This window comes from Platichthys flesus, chromosome 20 (assembly GCF_949316205.1).
Source record: "Platichthys flesus chromosome 20, fPlaFle2.1, whole genome shotgun sequence".
Classification (NCBI taxonomy): domain Eukaryota; kingdom Metazoa; phylum Chordata; class Actinopteri; order Pleuronectiformes; family Pleuronectidae; genus Platichthys; species Platichthys flesus.
In genome coordinates, this window is record NC_084964.1 from 18241688 (window position 1) to 18256575 (window position 14888).

Here is a 14888-nt window from a genome sequence, read left to right on the forward strand (position 1 = left end):
ATTTGTTTGTTTGTTTGTATGTCTGTTTGCAGAATTTTTCATGAAATTTTGAAGGTTTGGGGCAGAACCCAAGAAAGAAGAACCCTTTAAATAGACATATTCTGCTCATATTAAGGTTATTTTTATTTTGTGTTATTACTTCAAAAGGTTTAAATGCTTTAATGATCAGAGAAGTACTCATATAGATTATTGTAACTACAAGTAAACCTGTTTATCATCAGCTGTGCTTCTTCTCCTGTTTTCAGCTACAGCACATTCAGAAGAACAGAAATACAAACATCAGAAAAACATTCACATGAACAGACGCATTGATAGTTTTCTTCATAATTGACCTGAAAGCAATCGTCACTAAATGCATCTAAACAGTTTGACATGAGTGAAGGAAAACATTTTCTAACATTGCATCTCTACATTTAGAAAATGAAAATAAAGTCGAGACAACATCAGGAGAGTAAGAACTGCTTCATTCAGAGTTTGTTGATTGTGCAAACTGAGAGTCGATCATCTGTAGATAATCAATGGAGTCATAATCGTCCCCTGGATCAGTCCTCCATCTTTCTGGAGCCTCCTCCGCACCACCTGGGCCTCCTCAGTGACCTCATCACACTCCTCTTGTGGCTCTGAGTGCTCCCAACCGATGGCGACTTGGACTGACCCGAGCCGACCTCCTCGTACACCTCCTCCTCTTCTCTCATGTATTCTCCCTCTGCTCTGCTGATCCTGCGAGGACCTTCTGCCTCTTGCTCCCTTTTGGCTCCTCCTCTCGTCTCCTCCTCCTCCTGCGTCTCCTTACTCTCACCCTCCACTGTACAGGTTGCGCTAATGATCACATTGGGATTCAGTTCTGGGGCCATGGCCTTTATGACGCTCGATATGAGAGGAGGCTTCGGAGCTTTCTTCTTCTTGGAGGAGCGTATCTGTGGAAGTGGGCTGTTCTGGAGCTCCAGATGTTTCTGTATGGCCGTGCTCAGCACCTCTGGGTCAACAGATGCTCCATGAACGTCCCACGTCATCCCGTCCTCGTCCCACTGCACCTGCTTCATGCTGCCCCTCCTGCCCAACTCGTCCCTCTCCTCTCCCTGGATCTTCAGACAGGACCTCCTCCTCTCCATATCTTGGGAGGAAACAGAGGTAATGTCCCACCTGGGGTCGTCTTTTTGTCCTTCCTCCTCGCCCTCCTCGCTGCTGACCGGGAACATGCTGGAGGACGGGGACACCAGGTTTGAGTTCGACCCCACGGAGGTCTTCAAGTTCAGCCTTGATCCGGGTGGCGAGCCCAAGAGGGAGTGTGAGCCCATGTGGGAGGTGAACGTGTGTCTCTTGAGGTCCCACCAGGAGCCCATGGGAGTGATCGTCTGCACCTCTGCGTCGACCAGCTCTGGCTGTGAGGTCATTGTACCTTCTTCCCTAAACGCCTCCACCCTCGGACCCTTAGTGGCGCCCTCTCTTGAGATCAAGTTGCACCTGCAGCAGTCGCGCAACCCTGAGTCGCTCAAAGAAGAAACCAGGGGCGACCTCCATCCTCCTCGTGTTGGACAGATTTCCCCCGGCTGCCACGGCAGCTTAAGTTGGCAGACTGAGTCTCGTTCACCTTCTGGTTCTAGTCCCTCTCCTGAAGGAGTCATGTAGCTGAACATTTCCTCAGCTTCCTCACCACCCTCTGATAACTGTGGGCCTCCAGGATCCTGCAGCTCTTTTACTTTGTCCTCAACGAGGGACCCACCATCTGCGTTTCCTTCCGCTAAACTAACAGATGAGGGTTTCAGGGAGGGGAATTGAAAAGTGAGCAAATGATCCTCCAGCAGGCTCTCGTCCTTTGTGTCGGAGAGCTGGGGGAGATTGGGGGAGTTGGAGGACAAGGGTGAAGAGTTGTGAGCCTGTGGGGGGGACGATGTCGGTGAGGTTGCATGTGGGGATACAACTAAGTCCTCTTCCTGATTCGGGGTCAGTGTTAGGGTCGAGGCCGAGTTTAGAAGATCTACAGGTGTTAAGGTTGGGGAGCCGAGAGGGGAGGTGAACGGGGAGGGTGTGGTTGGGGCAGAGGATAGTTTGGACGTCAGAGAGTCTGGTGTCGAGGAGTAAAACACCTCCTGGCTGAGACTCGAGGGGCGTGAGGCGCCTCCTCTCCACACTATTGTCTCTGGCGTGCTGCTGCGGCTGTACGTGCTGCCGCTGCACCCGCTCCACCGCTGCATGCTGCCGATCCGACGCTCGCTGAGCAAGGAAGGGCTGTGCACGCTCACGTTCTGGGTGCTGAGCGCCAACTGGTGGCTGTGCTTGGAGCCGACGTGCTGCCACATGTTCGGATGCAGCTGCTGGAGCATCACCGCGCTCTGCTCGGAGTGCGTGTTGGCGCTGGAGCTGCGTCTCAGGTGCATCCTGGTCCAGGTCGGGTCCCGCTTGTGCGGGGGGCCCGGCGCCATGACCATGTCCATGGAGCTCTTAGAGATGGAGAAAATGGGGGCGTGTTCATTGTCGTCATCCAGGCCTATGAGCCCTGCCTCACTGGAGTAAGATCCCGACTGACTAACCGAGCAACAGATGGGCTGGTAGTTCTCAGACACAGGGCGCCCGGGCCTCGCCATGGCAGCAGCGACCTGTGAGGACAGACATAACCTTTAGTGAATTGTTCCTTCTTTCACAACACACACTCATTCATGGCGAGAGTGAGACGAGAAGATTGACACCAGACTCGTATATGTTCCCCCGAAATTTAAAAACACAACCACTGACATTTATCTTAGCTTAGCATGAAGACTGGAAACAGCTAGCTTAGCATCTTGTTTTGATTATTATTTTGTCTTGCAACCAGCAGAGTATTCAGAAAGTTACTGGATCAAGAAGTTGTCTCACATATAACCCACTTCTTTTACACATTAATCATACACATGTTTAAATAGAACTGCTTTGCTGCTTCATATCTACTGCAGTAAACAGATATTCTAGACGTATCACTCTTCTCATCTAAATCTTTACAAGAAAGTGAAGTGTAGCTCCCAAACTCTTAAATTATCCCTCTATTATTTCCCAGTCCTTTTTTATTCTGGAGCACCCCCCCTCCACTCAGTGCGTGCATGGACACGCACACACCCACGCATTCAGAAGCACTCACAGATTAGCATAATGAGATTACACAATCCAGATAATTTGATTATTGAGACAAAATGCAGATTGATTGAGACGGATTTAAAAGAGCATTTCAGGATTTCGGTCGAATAAAGTAAAATAAAATAAAAACAGAGGAAGACGGAAAGAATGGACAGAGACGAATATGAAGAATAACACTTAACTTGTTTTATTCTCGTCTTCTAATAGAGAGTGACAGTCAACCTTGTGCCTGATTTAGCTCTTCTGTGTATTTGTCTTTTTAAAACAAAGTTCTGCGGTTCGTCCACATTTCAAATCGTTGATGCTCAAGCATTAAATCCCACATGAATCCATATTCAGGTTAAAACTACCGACCATACTTTCTAATCAACCTTTGTCCCAAACTGACCTCGTCCCATTTGACCGCAATTGACTTCCAGATACCGAGAATAACTAATAAACCTCCTGTTCTGACCAATAGAAACACAGTGAGGACATTAATGTGACACATAGAGGGACGTAGAATCTGTCAGATAGAAGAGAAATATAACCTGTTACCTTTAAGTTCACGTCTCGTGGCGTTTTGCCCTCTTCAGAACAGGTGGTGCTAAACGGCGTCACTTCTTCCTCCCGTCATTTCTCGCTCTCTTCCTCCCTCACTCCTTAAGAAGATCACCTGTCCTGTATCTCCCCCCCCCCCTCACCAAACACATTCACCTCCCTTTTCTCCCCCCCTCTAGACCTCTCCTCAGCTTGGGCCTCCTGCTCCGTCCACTGACACAGAGCCGGGCCTCGTGTTAAAGTTGTGGTGAATATGAGGATTTCTCCTTGTTACGGACGTGTGTGCATGTGTGTGCGTGAGATAGGGGGGGGGGGGGGGTCACTACTTGGCTTTCGGCTCCGAGGATTAACCGTGATCTCGTTAGCCGCCGTCCAATCTGTGAGCAGAGTGAGTGTGTGTGTGCATGTGTGTCAGTGAAACCACAGTGAGAGGCTAATGATTCCAGGTCAGTGGTCAGAGGAGTCAATCTACATGTATGTGGATATGCACACGCTCACGAGACGGATTATATGTAACTTTATAAAACAACACAGAAAAGAAGTTGATCATAAAGTTGGACGAGTTAAAGTTTAGACGAGTCAGTGATCTTATAAATGACAAAGGTTCATCATCTGGGGACCGAGAATGTCTGTATGATACTTTGTGTAAAGTGAATCTTTACATATTTCAAAGTGATTTTAAAATTGCTTTGAGGTTTTTATCTCAGTTGGAGATGATCCACACGGTTTTATTTTTTTGTGGACTTCTCTTTGATCTTTTCTTTTCTCCTGTCACAGTCAGATTATCCTGTTTTCGGCCCCTGAGGATAAAGTATACTGTGAGTTGAGCCGTTTCTCCCACGCTCTGTGGAATGTGTCTTATGTAAGTTCACAGTTGTACAGACAATGTGGTAAATATGGTCTGTACACACACACAGAGTCCAGGAACCAGTTCACCTGGTCAGGGGCTTTCTGTGTGTAAATGAATACCTGGTAATTATTCAGGATTATAGACCATATGCACAGTGGGAAATAAGTAATGAATTAAACCTTTAAACACAAATAATGACCCTTAGTTTCTCTATAGGATTGGGATGAAGGTTCAGGAGCAGCTGACTCAAGATTAATCAGCACCTGGGTTTGTGGCCGTGAAATAAAATCCAATGCAACAGCAATAACCTTCACTTTAAAAGTTTAATATATATATATATATATATATATTATTAGAATATGACTACTCCTCTTATTTTTGTGTTCTCTCTTCTGTACTTTAATTATATTCCATTTTTATTATCTTCTTTTCTTGACCTGTAATTATTCTGTTCTTCTTTATTACCAACATTTCCTCCATGTGGCTTGATACATGATGTTCTAATCCAGTGAACTGTTTGTAAATTGTTGTATTTAACTGTGAAAAACTAATAAACTAACGGTTCAGAACATCCTAAACCAGCTAGAGTCTGTGGTCCTTTAATGGTTTATGAAAACAAGAACCAGATAAGAGCCTGACACGGTGGGAATCCTCCAGATGTGTCGTACTCGCTCGGCTCTCCTCACCCATAACCAAACTCTACACACACGGTTACACACAGACTCGCTACAACAGACTCACTTTCATGACTAATGGTGGAAGATAATCCTAGGGCTGTCGGATGAAGAGAGCTCCCTCCAGCTGATTTAATAAGAAGTTCTCCTCCATGGCAGGTAAACACTGAACTAGATGAGATTCAACATCTGTGTCTCATCCTGCTCGTTGATGTGTTGTGTTTGTGTGTGTGTTTGTGTTGGTGTTGGGTCAGACCGGGTTGCCCTGTTGGCTGTCGGTCTGTCTCTCGGCCTCCTGACGCTGCTGCTGCTGGCTCTGCTGTGGTTCTGCCGGTGGAGGAGGAAGAAGAAGGTCCAGAGTCTTTACCAGGAGCTGCCGTCCCCAGTTCCTTCAGTCCCATCCGGCTCTGCTCCCGTCATCCAGGTGTCTCCGTGCTCATGGACCACGTCAGTAACACACAGCTTTGGTTTTACAATTGATCAGAATCTGCAAAGTAACTCATAACTTAGATAAACGTAGAGGTAAAAAAGTGTATAAAGCAATTGTTATAAAACTTAGTAATTCAGTAAACTTGGTTCCTTTTCCTCAGGCCCAGTGAGATCCCGTTCACTTTGCCTCCTCGCTTCACGACACAAACTCGTGGTGAAGTGAAGACGGAGGAGGAAGAGGAGGTGGAGATGAAGACGCAGCGCGACATTCTGGCCCATCGAGGGTCACTCTCAGTGAGGAGTGGGTCATTATTATCTTTTTATTTTAATTTAAATTGAAGTGACTGCAGACGCCAATGTCATTATGATAATAATTGTTGTGATCTATCAGTGATAGATCAAAGTGGTGAGGTGACTATCAGACCCTTGATAAATGATATTACAAATTACCTGAAAGTAATTTTTAAGTTGAAAGTCAATCACATTGATTTTAAAACAAATCCTTGTTATTCAACAAACTATTTTAGTAGATAATTGATCATTTTACTGTTTTTTATTGGTTCCAGATTCTCAAATGTCAATATGTTATGCTTTTTCTTTGTCATACTAAACTTTTATTCAGCATTTTAAGTTTTGATTGGAGCTCAGGTCACTTTGAACTATGGGAAGTTTTTAGGGGACCTTTAACGACTAGATAATCAATTAAGGGAATAATCTGCATATTAACTAATAATAATCTTTAGTTGCAGCCTTGTGTTCATTCCTCATATTTTCCATCGGCCTCCCTCAGGTTTGTATCCGGTGGGGACGCTTCTCGCCGGCCTCTACTCGGTTCCTCCTCTAAAGGAGGTGGTGGCTCCTCCGCCCGGCATGGCCACCCGCCTCTGCTTCTCTGTGGAGTACCGACGCAGCAGCGAGCAGCTCATGGTCACGTTGTTCCGTCTGGGCAACGTCCCGCCTCGTTTTCACGGAAACATCACGCTGGTGGAGCTCCGGCTGCTTCCTGACGACCGGCGGCCTCGCCAGGCCAAGGCCCGCGGCATGGGGCCCGACCCCGAGTTCAACGACTGCTTCATCTTCCAGGTGAGGAATCCAATTGTCGTCCAAAACTTCTCATCTGTTTTAAAAATATGTTTGTTGTAGATTTAGTTTCGTCATTTTTTCTTTTGGTAAAGTTTGTTTGGTTCTCAGGTGTCGGGAGTGTGTGTTCCTCGGAGCATCCTGAGTGTGTGTGTGTTGAGCGTGGAGCAGGACGGGAAACGCCACGCGGTGGGCAGGGTGCTGCTCCCTCTGGAGGGCGAGCTGGGTCGGGCCGGACGGGTTCTGTGGAGAGACCTGGAGGCCGAGGAGGACACACAGGTAAACGACATGTACCTGTTTGAGATGGACGACACCTCGAAAGTGAAGCCAAATAGTCTTGACTGCCCCCTGGTGGCAGGTCACATACAACGGCCTCCATGTAAATACGATCTCCTGATTGGCTCCAAATGAAAGCAAGAGCACAAGATGGCCGCACCTGTATCCCGGATGTTCAAGCTTAATATCTGAATGAATGTGTCGTCCTTCTACACACACACACACACACACACACACACACATACACACTCACTCATAGTTGCTCATCTTCATCTCTCCCAGTGTTCAGAGTTGGGTGATGTGCAGATATCCCTCAGTTACAGTCCGACTCTGCAGCGCCTCTCTGTGGTGGTTCTCAGAGCTCGCGGCCTGCAGGTGCTCACAGACGAAGGTAGACATTTGACCAAATCCATTAAAAAAAAAACCTCCATCGATAAAACACGACCATGGATCTGAGAATGTGTCGTGTGTCGTGTGTGTGTGTCGTCGCAGGTGTGTGTGTCCAGGTGAGTTTACAGATACACACTCTGGTTGTGAAGATGAAGCGCAGCCGTGCGGTGACAGGAGACAACGCACAGCCGCACTTCAACCACCGGATGACCTTTAAACTCCGCGTGCAGCACCTGGACGAGGCCTGTCTGAGCTTCCAGCTGCAGCAGCCGACCGACGTCCCCTCAGGTGAGAGGTCAACCCGGTGCATAACAGGAACCTTTAGATTTTACCTTGTTATTTGAGGTGTTTTCACTCTGCTCATGTGTAAATGTTTCATCCCAGAGCCTCCGGTCCTTCTGGGAGTTCTGGTTCTGGGGCCCTTCATGTACGCCAGGGGCCAACAGCTGCAGCACTGGATGGACATGGTGAACACGCCACAGGAGCCCGTCAGGCTGTGGCACCGACTGACCAGGGCCACTTAGCACATGTGTGATGAATTAATAAAAAATGTTTTGTTTTAAAGTATGAATCATATTCTTCATTATTTTCCAAACTTCCCTCTAAGCTCAATCTTTGAAACACCCATGGAACTGACACCTGATCTGTCGAGGGACCAGAAACTTCAGAGTCACAGCTCGGACTTTCAGTTTTAATAAATTTACTGCAACTTAGTTTACAAATCTCTTCCTGTCTTATTCGAAAGATCAATCATATCAATCAAGAGAATTACCAAATCTTAATTAACTCACCTGCATTCAGAATAATTCAGTGAGTTTAACTGAAATGTGTTTTCATTGTTGATTCTCTTCTAGAAGCTCCACAGGTAAAGTTACGTTTTGTCCAGCAGGTGGCGCTCTCCTCCGGTGTGTCGGTGCGAGCAGCTGCAGTTTTCAAGCAGCGAGTGAGGAACCAGGAAGTGTTGTCAACGTGTTAAAGAGTTAAAAACAGTTTTCAGAGGATTTAATGTTGATGAGACGTCATGAAGATAAACGAGAACATTTCACTGGAGGGACCCAGAGTCCTGCTGGTTCCCTACAATGAGAACCACGTGTCCAGGTAACGAGGCTCTGTTTACTCTCGTTACATCTGTTATTACTTCTAATCATCTTCGAGTTTGAATTGATCCTGTAAACATCTGACTTCAACCTTCAATCATATGAGAACAATAACATATGTATTATATATAATAATAACAATAACAGTCTTTATTCAGCCATTTCTTCTGCTATTATTTGTCTTCTTCTTAGAGGAGAGTTTGAATGATTTGACTTTCTTCATTTAACCTTCAATCCTCTACTAATAATAATAATAATAATAATATTCATTTATAAAGCAGGTTTACAAAGTGCTTCACAGACAAAAACAGCTGATTCCACAGCAACACTCATCATTCCCATGGGAGCAACCAGTGACGCCATTGTGTTTCCAGTCAAACCAGCAGCGGTGGATCAGACAGAAGCTTCATGTTTAACTTGTTTCTGATCCAGTTGCTCTCTGCTGTTCTCAGGTATCACGAGTGGATGAAGTCTCCTGAGCTGCAGCAGCTGACCGCCTCCGAGCCGCTGACCCTGGAGCAGGAGCACGCCATGCAGAGGAGCTGGAGGGAGGACGGCGACAGTGAGGAGGCGTCTGTCTTTCATGTGCAAGAAAATAATATCAGCTTTTATAATTACAAACAGAATCAGTGGGTTATGACCCGTAGCCACCAGGCTATTGTCATATTTTAGTTACCGCCAATTTATAGTTGCGTGTTTTTGCTTCAAACCAAAGTTAAATAGCTTTTTATCAGTTTTTAAGACAGTCTATTATCTTGGATTAAAGTTCCTGAAGGAAAAGCAGTTTTTAATTTGGTTTTCTTTGTTTGTGCCAGAGTGCACGTTCATCATCCTGGACAAGCAGCTGTGGACGGACCCCGCCGTCGAGGAGGAGCAGTGCATGCTAGGAGACGTCAACATCTTCCTGACGGACCCCACGGACCCGTCCTTGGCTGAGCTGGAGATCATGATTGCAGGTGAACTGTTAATGTCATGGAATGTCTTAAATCTGCCTGTTTTACCTGTCAACAACTGAAAAATACATTCCGGCACAAAATGTCCCTGATGCTGAATCTGATCAAGTTTTATTTTTTACCAGAGGCCAGTTACAGAGGGCGGGGCCTCGGGAAGGAGGTGACACGGATGATGATGAGTTACGGTGAGCAGCCGCAGAAGTTTTAAATCACTTCAGATTGAACTCTGGTTTGATTCTGACTCAGTCACTGTGTGTTGTCTCCCACTAGGTGTCACCAAACTCGGGGTCAAGAAGTTTCAAGCGAAAATCGGGCTGGACAACGAGGTCAGCGTGGACATGTTCAAGAAACTTCACTTTCAGGAGGTAAGGAGACTCGCCTGCTCCGGCTGTGAACACCACAGTGACAGAGCTAGTGGATGTAAACAAGGTGTGTGTTTGTGTGTGTTGCAGGTGTCGGTGTGTAAGGTGTTCAAAGAGGTGACCCTGGAGATGACGGTGGACGAGGCCGTGCGGACGAGGCTGCTGGACGAGACGGCCTTCATGAAGGAGAGGGACTACACACAGGCCTGCAGGGACAGACAGGAGCTGGTCTCACAGTGACACGTGAAGACGTCTCAAAGACTTCCTGCTGTGAAGGAAACACCCGGAGACACGCCAGACTGAAAACAGATGTTTGCTTCAAACACATGCAGCACAGTCCTTTATTTAATGTCTCGCTCTATGTGTCTTGTCTGTAACACTATGATTCCTCAAAACCCTGCAGAGGTAACCGAGTACATTTACTGAAAGTACTCAACATAGTTTCAAGGTGCTGGGACTTCTACTGCATCGTTTACTTCAGAATATATTCTCCTTCTCCCTCTCTGCTTGGATGTACCAGTTGCACTATGTGCTCACAACAGTATTGTACTTGCACGTTATTATTCCATGACTATGTTTTGCAATCTGATTTTAAAAAGGAAAATCATGTAGGAAAAAGAGGCGTTTCCATTTTTATCTCTTGTAACATGTTTGTGTTTCATGTTCTTCCAAACTGCAGCATCAGGCGACACACAAACAACAAAAAGACAAACTTGACAAATGTGATTCTTGCTGTGCAAAAGCCATTTAATGACGCCGACGATGAAGCTGTACAGAGGCAGCGATTTCAGAAATCAGCAACTGAAACCAAAAGAAAAAGGGAAGTAATCCGTCCACGGTATTTCATTTATTCATTTTAGATGTTAAATAAAAACCTCTGTATCCGCTATTTTTTCAAGTGATTCCCCTTAAAGAACAAATCAGGTCAAGTTTATCCTGCAGCTGAGATTCGAGTGATGCATTTGCTTATGGGTTTCTGGATATTGAGAAATGATGGGTAGGGAGTGTGATAGGTTGAACAACAGAAAAACTGTGACAGAGGGGAAGTGGGGAAAATACAGTGTGAAGCATGATTTGATCAAACAAGGATGATTTCAAGCTAGAGGGCAAACTCATGCAAAACGTTTTTGAAATTTAGTATGGTGGACAGGAAGTTCATCCAGTGAAAAGGAAGTTCATCCAGCACCAGACTGATACCAGATTTTCAGGATCAATATCAGACATCGGTCAAATGCGATATATTTTCATGTTGAGATCTTATCTACTGGTGCATCAGTTTGGTTCAACGTTGCTTTAGCTGCTTCCACTGATGTTAGACTATAAAGCTTTTGTGAAGGTCGGAGCTCTACATTCACACAGTCTGACACCGACTGGCGCAGGTACAACTCTGACTGGCAGTGGACACGTAGCTCCAGTGCAGCGGACAGGGCCACCGGACATTTAAAAACATGCTGTAGTACAAAGAGGATACAAGCGCGACAACAATTCCATAGGAATTTAAGACGATTTTAACACATTTGTCCGTCCCCCTTTCTGTCTTCCCCTCCCCTCCAACAGGGTGAGAGGATGCAGGGTTGCCCATCTGAAAGAAAATCATGATTTCAGCGTATAAAAAAAAAAAAAAAGAAGATCCCAGGATTCATAGGTGAGCTGAAAACCTGCAGGTGTCAGTTTGCATGTTTCTCTCAGGTTTTTTTAGTTCTTGGACGTTTGCGTGGATTCAAGAAACTCCTTCGCAGCAGACGACAGGTTGTGCACCAGTTGTCTGACCACGCCCTCCTGCTCTTTGGCCCAGTTGAGGCCGTCGGCCACGGCGATGTTGATCGGCACGCACACGTCCTCCTTCTTCAGGTCGGTCAGCTGGCAGGCGGCGGCGACTCCGGCCAATCCCAGCAGCAGCAGGAGGAGGAGTTTGAACAGGAGGCCAATGAGAGAACGTCGAGGTTTAGGAGCCGATATCACGACAACCTTTTTATCTGCTGAGATACAACGAGTGTCAAGTTACACACAATATTAAGAAAGTCAACTACACTAATTAAAAGTCTATAATTGTCCTCACCTGCTGCCTGTCCGTTCCTTTTCTTCTTCTCCTCGCTCTTCTTCTTCTGTTGTTCCTTTGCAGCTGCGGCCGCCTTCTGAGTGTTGTACTCTTTCCTCCTCTTCTCCTTCTCCTCCGCCTTCTCTCGTTTACGCACCTCCTTCTCCTTGGCCTCCCGCTCCCTCTGCTTCACCTCTCGCTTCCTCTCCAACTCTGATGGGGGGGGGTAAAATCAGACACATGAACATCACATGTTCTCACTAAACGATATTATTCACATGAGAAATGACATTTTTATTGGAAAATTAGATTGAGTCAATATTCTCTAGCATATACTATTTTATATTTAATTAAGGGGGCAGTTAAAACTTACAATTGTGATTATTTAAGGTTTGTTATAAAAATCTATTGATCGAAATACAGTTACACAATTTGTCTTGACTTTATTTCAAGGACCAAATAAAAAGATTTCCCGGCACAAACCTTTTTCCCTTAGAAGACGCTTCTCTCGAGCGCGGTCCACCTCGTCCTGAATCTCTCTCATGTGCTGCAGAACCTGGAGAAAAGAAGAAGAAGAACAGACTTTTAGTTTGAAGTACTAACGTGTGACCTGGATGATTGAACTCTGCATTTCTCCGTCACCTTGATGGAACATTGTTTGCACTGTTTCTCGTCCAGACAGTCTCCTGCTGCCTTGGCCAGGCCGGCCTCCAGAGGGTTGTCCTTCAGATCCAACCACCTCAGACTCTGGAGAATTAAAAACAAAGAAGCCACATCACACTTCATGTTGTTGAAGACGAGCAGAGCAATAAAATATATCAGGAATAATCAGCACTAGTTCAAGTAGATCACCAAGTATTTACCATTAAAGACACAAAGTTAGATGTTTGTTAGATTACTGTACAGATATGAGAGTGTTATCGATCTTCTAATCCAGATTGTCATATCAAAACTATACAAATAAACTTGTGGTCTCTCACCCTGAGCTGGGAGAAGCTGACGGGCAGAACATTCAACTTGTTGTTGTACAGATCCAGATGTTGAAGGTACACCAGGTTCCCCAGGTCGTCTGGCAAACAGGTCAGCTGGTTTTTGCTCAGATCCAGCTTGATGAGGTGGGTCAGGTTGCAGAACTCTGGCTGCGCGAAAAGGAAACGGATGAAGAGTGAGAAACAAACTGAAACAGGATGTTAGAGGCGGTTGTTCCCAGAATTTACTGAAGTACCAGAGAGACTTAAAGAAACTGACTGAAACTCACATTAATCTCAATTTAACAAACATCAAAATCTACACTATAAAACCAGACTTCACTTCTTTAAGACTGAAACAGAATGGAATATGAAGAGGTTGCGTCCCAGGTGTGTAGGGTTGTGTTCATACTCACAGGGAGGGACGTGATGTTGTTGCAGGACAAGTCCACAATAGTCACTTTGGGGAATAAAGCCTGCAGAGACAAATCACAACACAAGTTCATTAACACATTTCATTTCCTCAACATCCTCAAAAACGTTCTCCCTTCTCAACTCTTTGTTGGATGCTGGTGGTAAATCTTCCATATGAGCTTTATACCTAATTTGCAGGTTCCTGATGTTTTCAAGAACTTTAACTGAAACACAGGTTTGATGGATTTCTACATCGACGTCCACCGTCGATCAAATGACAACTGAATGAGTACAGTAACATAAAATGTGCACTGCTTTAATGATATACTAACATTTTGGACTCGTTAAATTGAAGTAACTGAGGACTGCAGTGAGATCGATGAAGTGAGAAAAAAACAAACAGGCAACATCTGGAATAAACTGCACAAGTATAAAGTACAGTGAACTGGAGTAAATGTACTTCGTTACTCTGCTCCACTGTGTAACTGCAAGTATTTGAACATGTGATCAGTCTGGTATAGGAACGGTATAGGACTGGTGTGGAACTGGTGTGGAACTGGTATAGGGCCGGTATGTTACTGGTGTTGGACCGGTATAGGAACGGTGTTGGACTGGTATAGGAACGGTATAGGACCGGTATGGAACTGGTATGGGACCGGTTAAGTCCCGATATAGGATCTGTGCGGAACTGGTATGGGACCGGTATAGAAACGGTGTGGAACTGGTATAGGACCGCTCTAGGACCGGTGTGGGACTGTTGTAGGACCGCTATAGGACCGGTTTGGGGCCGGTTTCCTGGGCTGCAGCCCCCGACACTCACCAGCTCTCGGACCGGGACCTCGGTGAGGTTACACAGGCTCAGGTCCACCTCGTTCCCGCTGACTTTGTCCCTCAGGTTCAACACTCGGCTGCTTTTACTCATCCTGCGGGTTTGACAGGAGGAGACACTTCAGGGACAGACACACACACCGGGGGACACAACTTTAACCACCGGGGGAACCGTCGCCCCTGCCCTGGGAACCGAGCCCCCTGCTCACCTGGTTCTGAAGCCGCCACACGGTCGAGGAAGGAAGGAGGAGAATCGAGCCGAGCAGCTTCTGGAGACGAAGAAAGTTTGAGCTGCGAACCGAGCTGATTCTGTCTCAATGGAGATACACGTCACTGCTTGGACCACGGAGAAGAGGAGCGGCGGCCAGCAGTGCCCCCTGCAGCCCCGGAGGAGAACTCCACACAGGGGCCGTACCGATACTCTGTGAAATAACTTTACTGATAGATTGTTAAATAATGATAATTATTTTAAAGAATTAAAAGTTTATTAGGCTTCAAATCACATGACAAATATCCATATTATTTAATATTTAATTCCAACTACACCGTGGTTAAAAAGATGATGTCTAACTAAACCACCGTCACCTCTAGTGTTTAAATAAATAATAAATAGAGTTTAGTAGCACTTACATTTATAACTTATAGTTTGGATTACTTGATTCTTGTTGCTCTGGGTTTGTTCCCTCATTGTTGAATGCACTTATTGTAAGTCATTAAGATTACATAAAATAAAAGCGGTTTTATAATGCATCTATATATCTGCTCTCTAAGTAATAATAAAAACACATGGAAACATTCCTCTCACTTTAATGTGAATAAAAAAGCAATGCACACGGACACATAGAGTGTATATCTATGAGGGTAACATACATTTTTGCTTA

At 45.6% G+C, this 14888-nt stretch overlaps 4 protein-coding genes across 5 annotated transcripts; 2 read left to right on the top strand and 2 right to left on the bottom strand.

Moving 5' to 3' along the window:
- Positions 1–291: 291 nt before the first annotated feature.
- On the bottom strand, positions 292–3769 carry LOC133931608 (uncharacterized). The gene is made up of 2 exons (XM_062378519.1): positions 3646–3769; positions 292–2597 (listed from the first exon to the last, which is right to left on the bottom strand). Exon 2 carries the CDS (start codon positions 2583–2585, stop codon positions 543–545), a length of 2043 nt encoding a protein of 680 aa, XP_062234503.1. The 5' UTR covers positions 2586–2597; positions 3646–3769; the 3' UTR covers positions 292–542.
- Positions 3770–5178: 1409 nt separating this feature from the next.
- syt15 (synaptotagmin XV) lies at positions 5179–7911 on the top strand. Its single transcript, XM_062414328.1, has 8 exons — positions 5179–5331; positions 5427–5619; positions 5763–5902; positions 6392–6684; positions 6793–6960; positions 7240–7348; positions 7450–7635; positions 7732–7911. Exons 1-8 carry the CDS (start codon positions 5325–5327, stop codon positions 7869–7871), a joined length of 1236 nt encoding a protein of 411 aa, XP_062270312.1. The 5' UTR covers positions 5179–5324; the 3' UTR covers positions 7872–7911.
- A 356-nt stretch (positions 7912–8267) lies between these two features.
- Positions 8268–10646, top strand: nat9 (N-acetyltransferase 9 (GCN5-related, putative)). The gene is made up of 6 exons (XM_062414307.1): positions 8268–8445; positions 8897–9006; positions 9260–9400; positions 9523–9582; positions 9668–9762; positions 9850–10646. The coding sequence occupies exons 1-6, from the start codon at positions 8369–8371 to the stop codon at positions 9997–9999; spliced, it is 633 nt and encodes a 210-aa protein (XP_062270291.1). The 5' UTR covers positions 8268–8368; the 3' UTR covers positions 10000–10646.
- On the bottom strand, positions 10486–14374 carry lrrc59 (leucine rich repeat containing 59). Of its 2 annotated transcripts, none has more exons than XM_062414306.1 (8): positions 14217–14374; positions 14000–14102; positions 13182–13241; positions 12778–12936; positions 12440–12544; positions 12281–12353; positions 11819–12010; positions 10486–11735 (listed from the first exon to the last, which is right to left on the bottom strand). In XM_062414306.1, the coding sequence occupies exons 2-8, from the start codon at positions 14099–14101 to the stop codon at positions 11455–11457; spliced, it is 972 nt and encodes a 323-aa protein (XP_062270290.1). In that variant the 5' UTR covers position 14102; positions 14217–14374; the 3' UTR covers positions 10486–11454. The 2 variants fall into 2 exon arrangements, with proteins under 2 accessions (XP_062270290.1, XP_062270289.1); XM_062414305.1 differs by having other exon boundaries at positions 10486–11738.
- Positions 14375–14888: the final 514 nt, after the last annotated feature.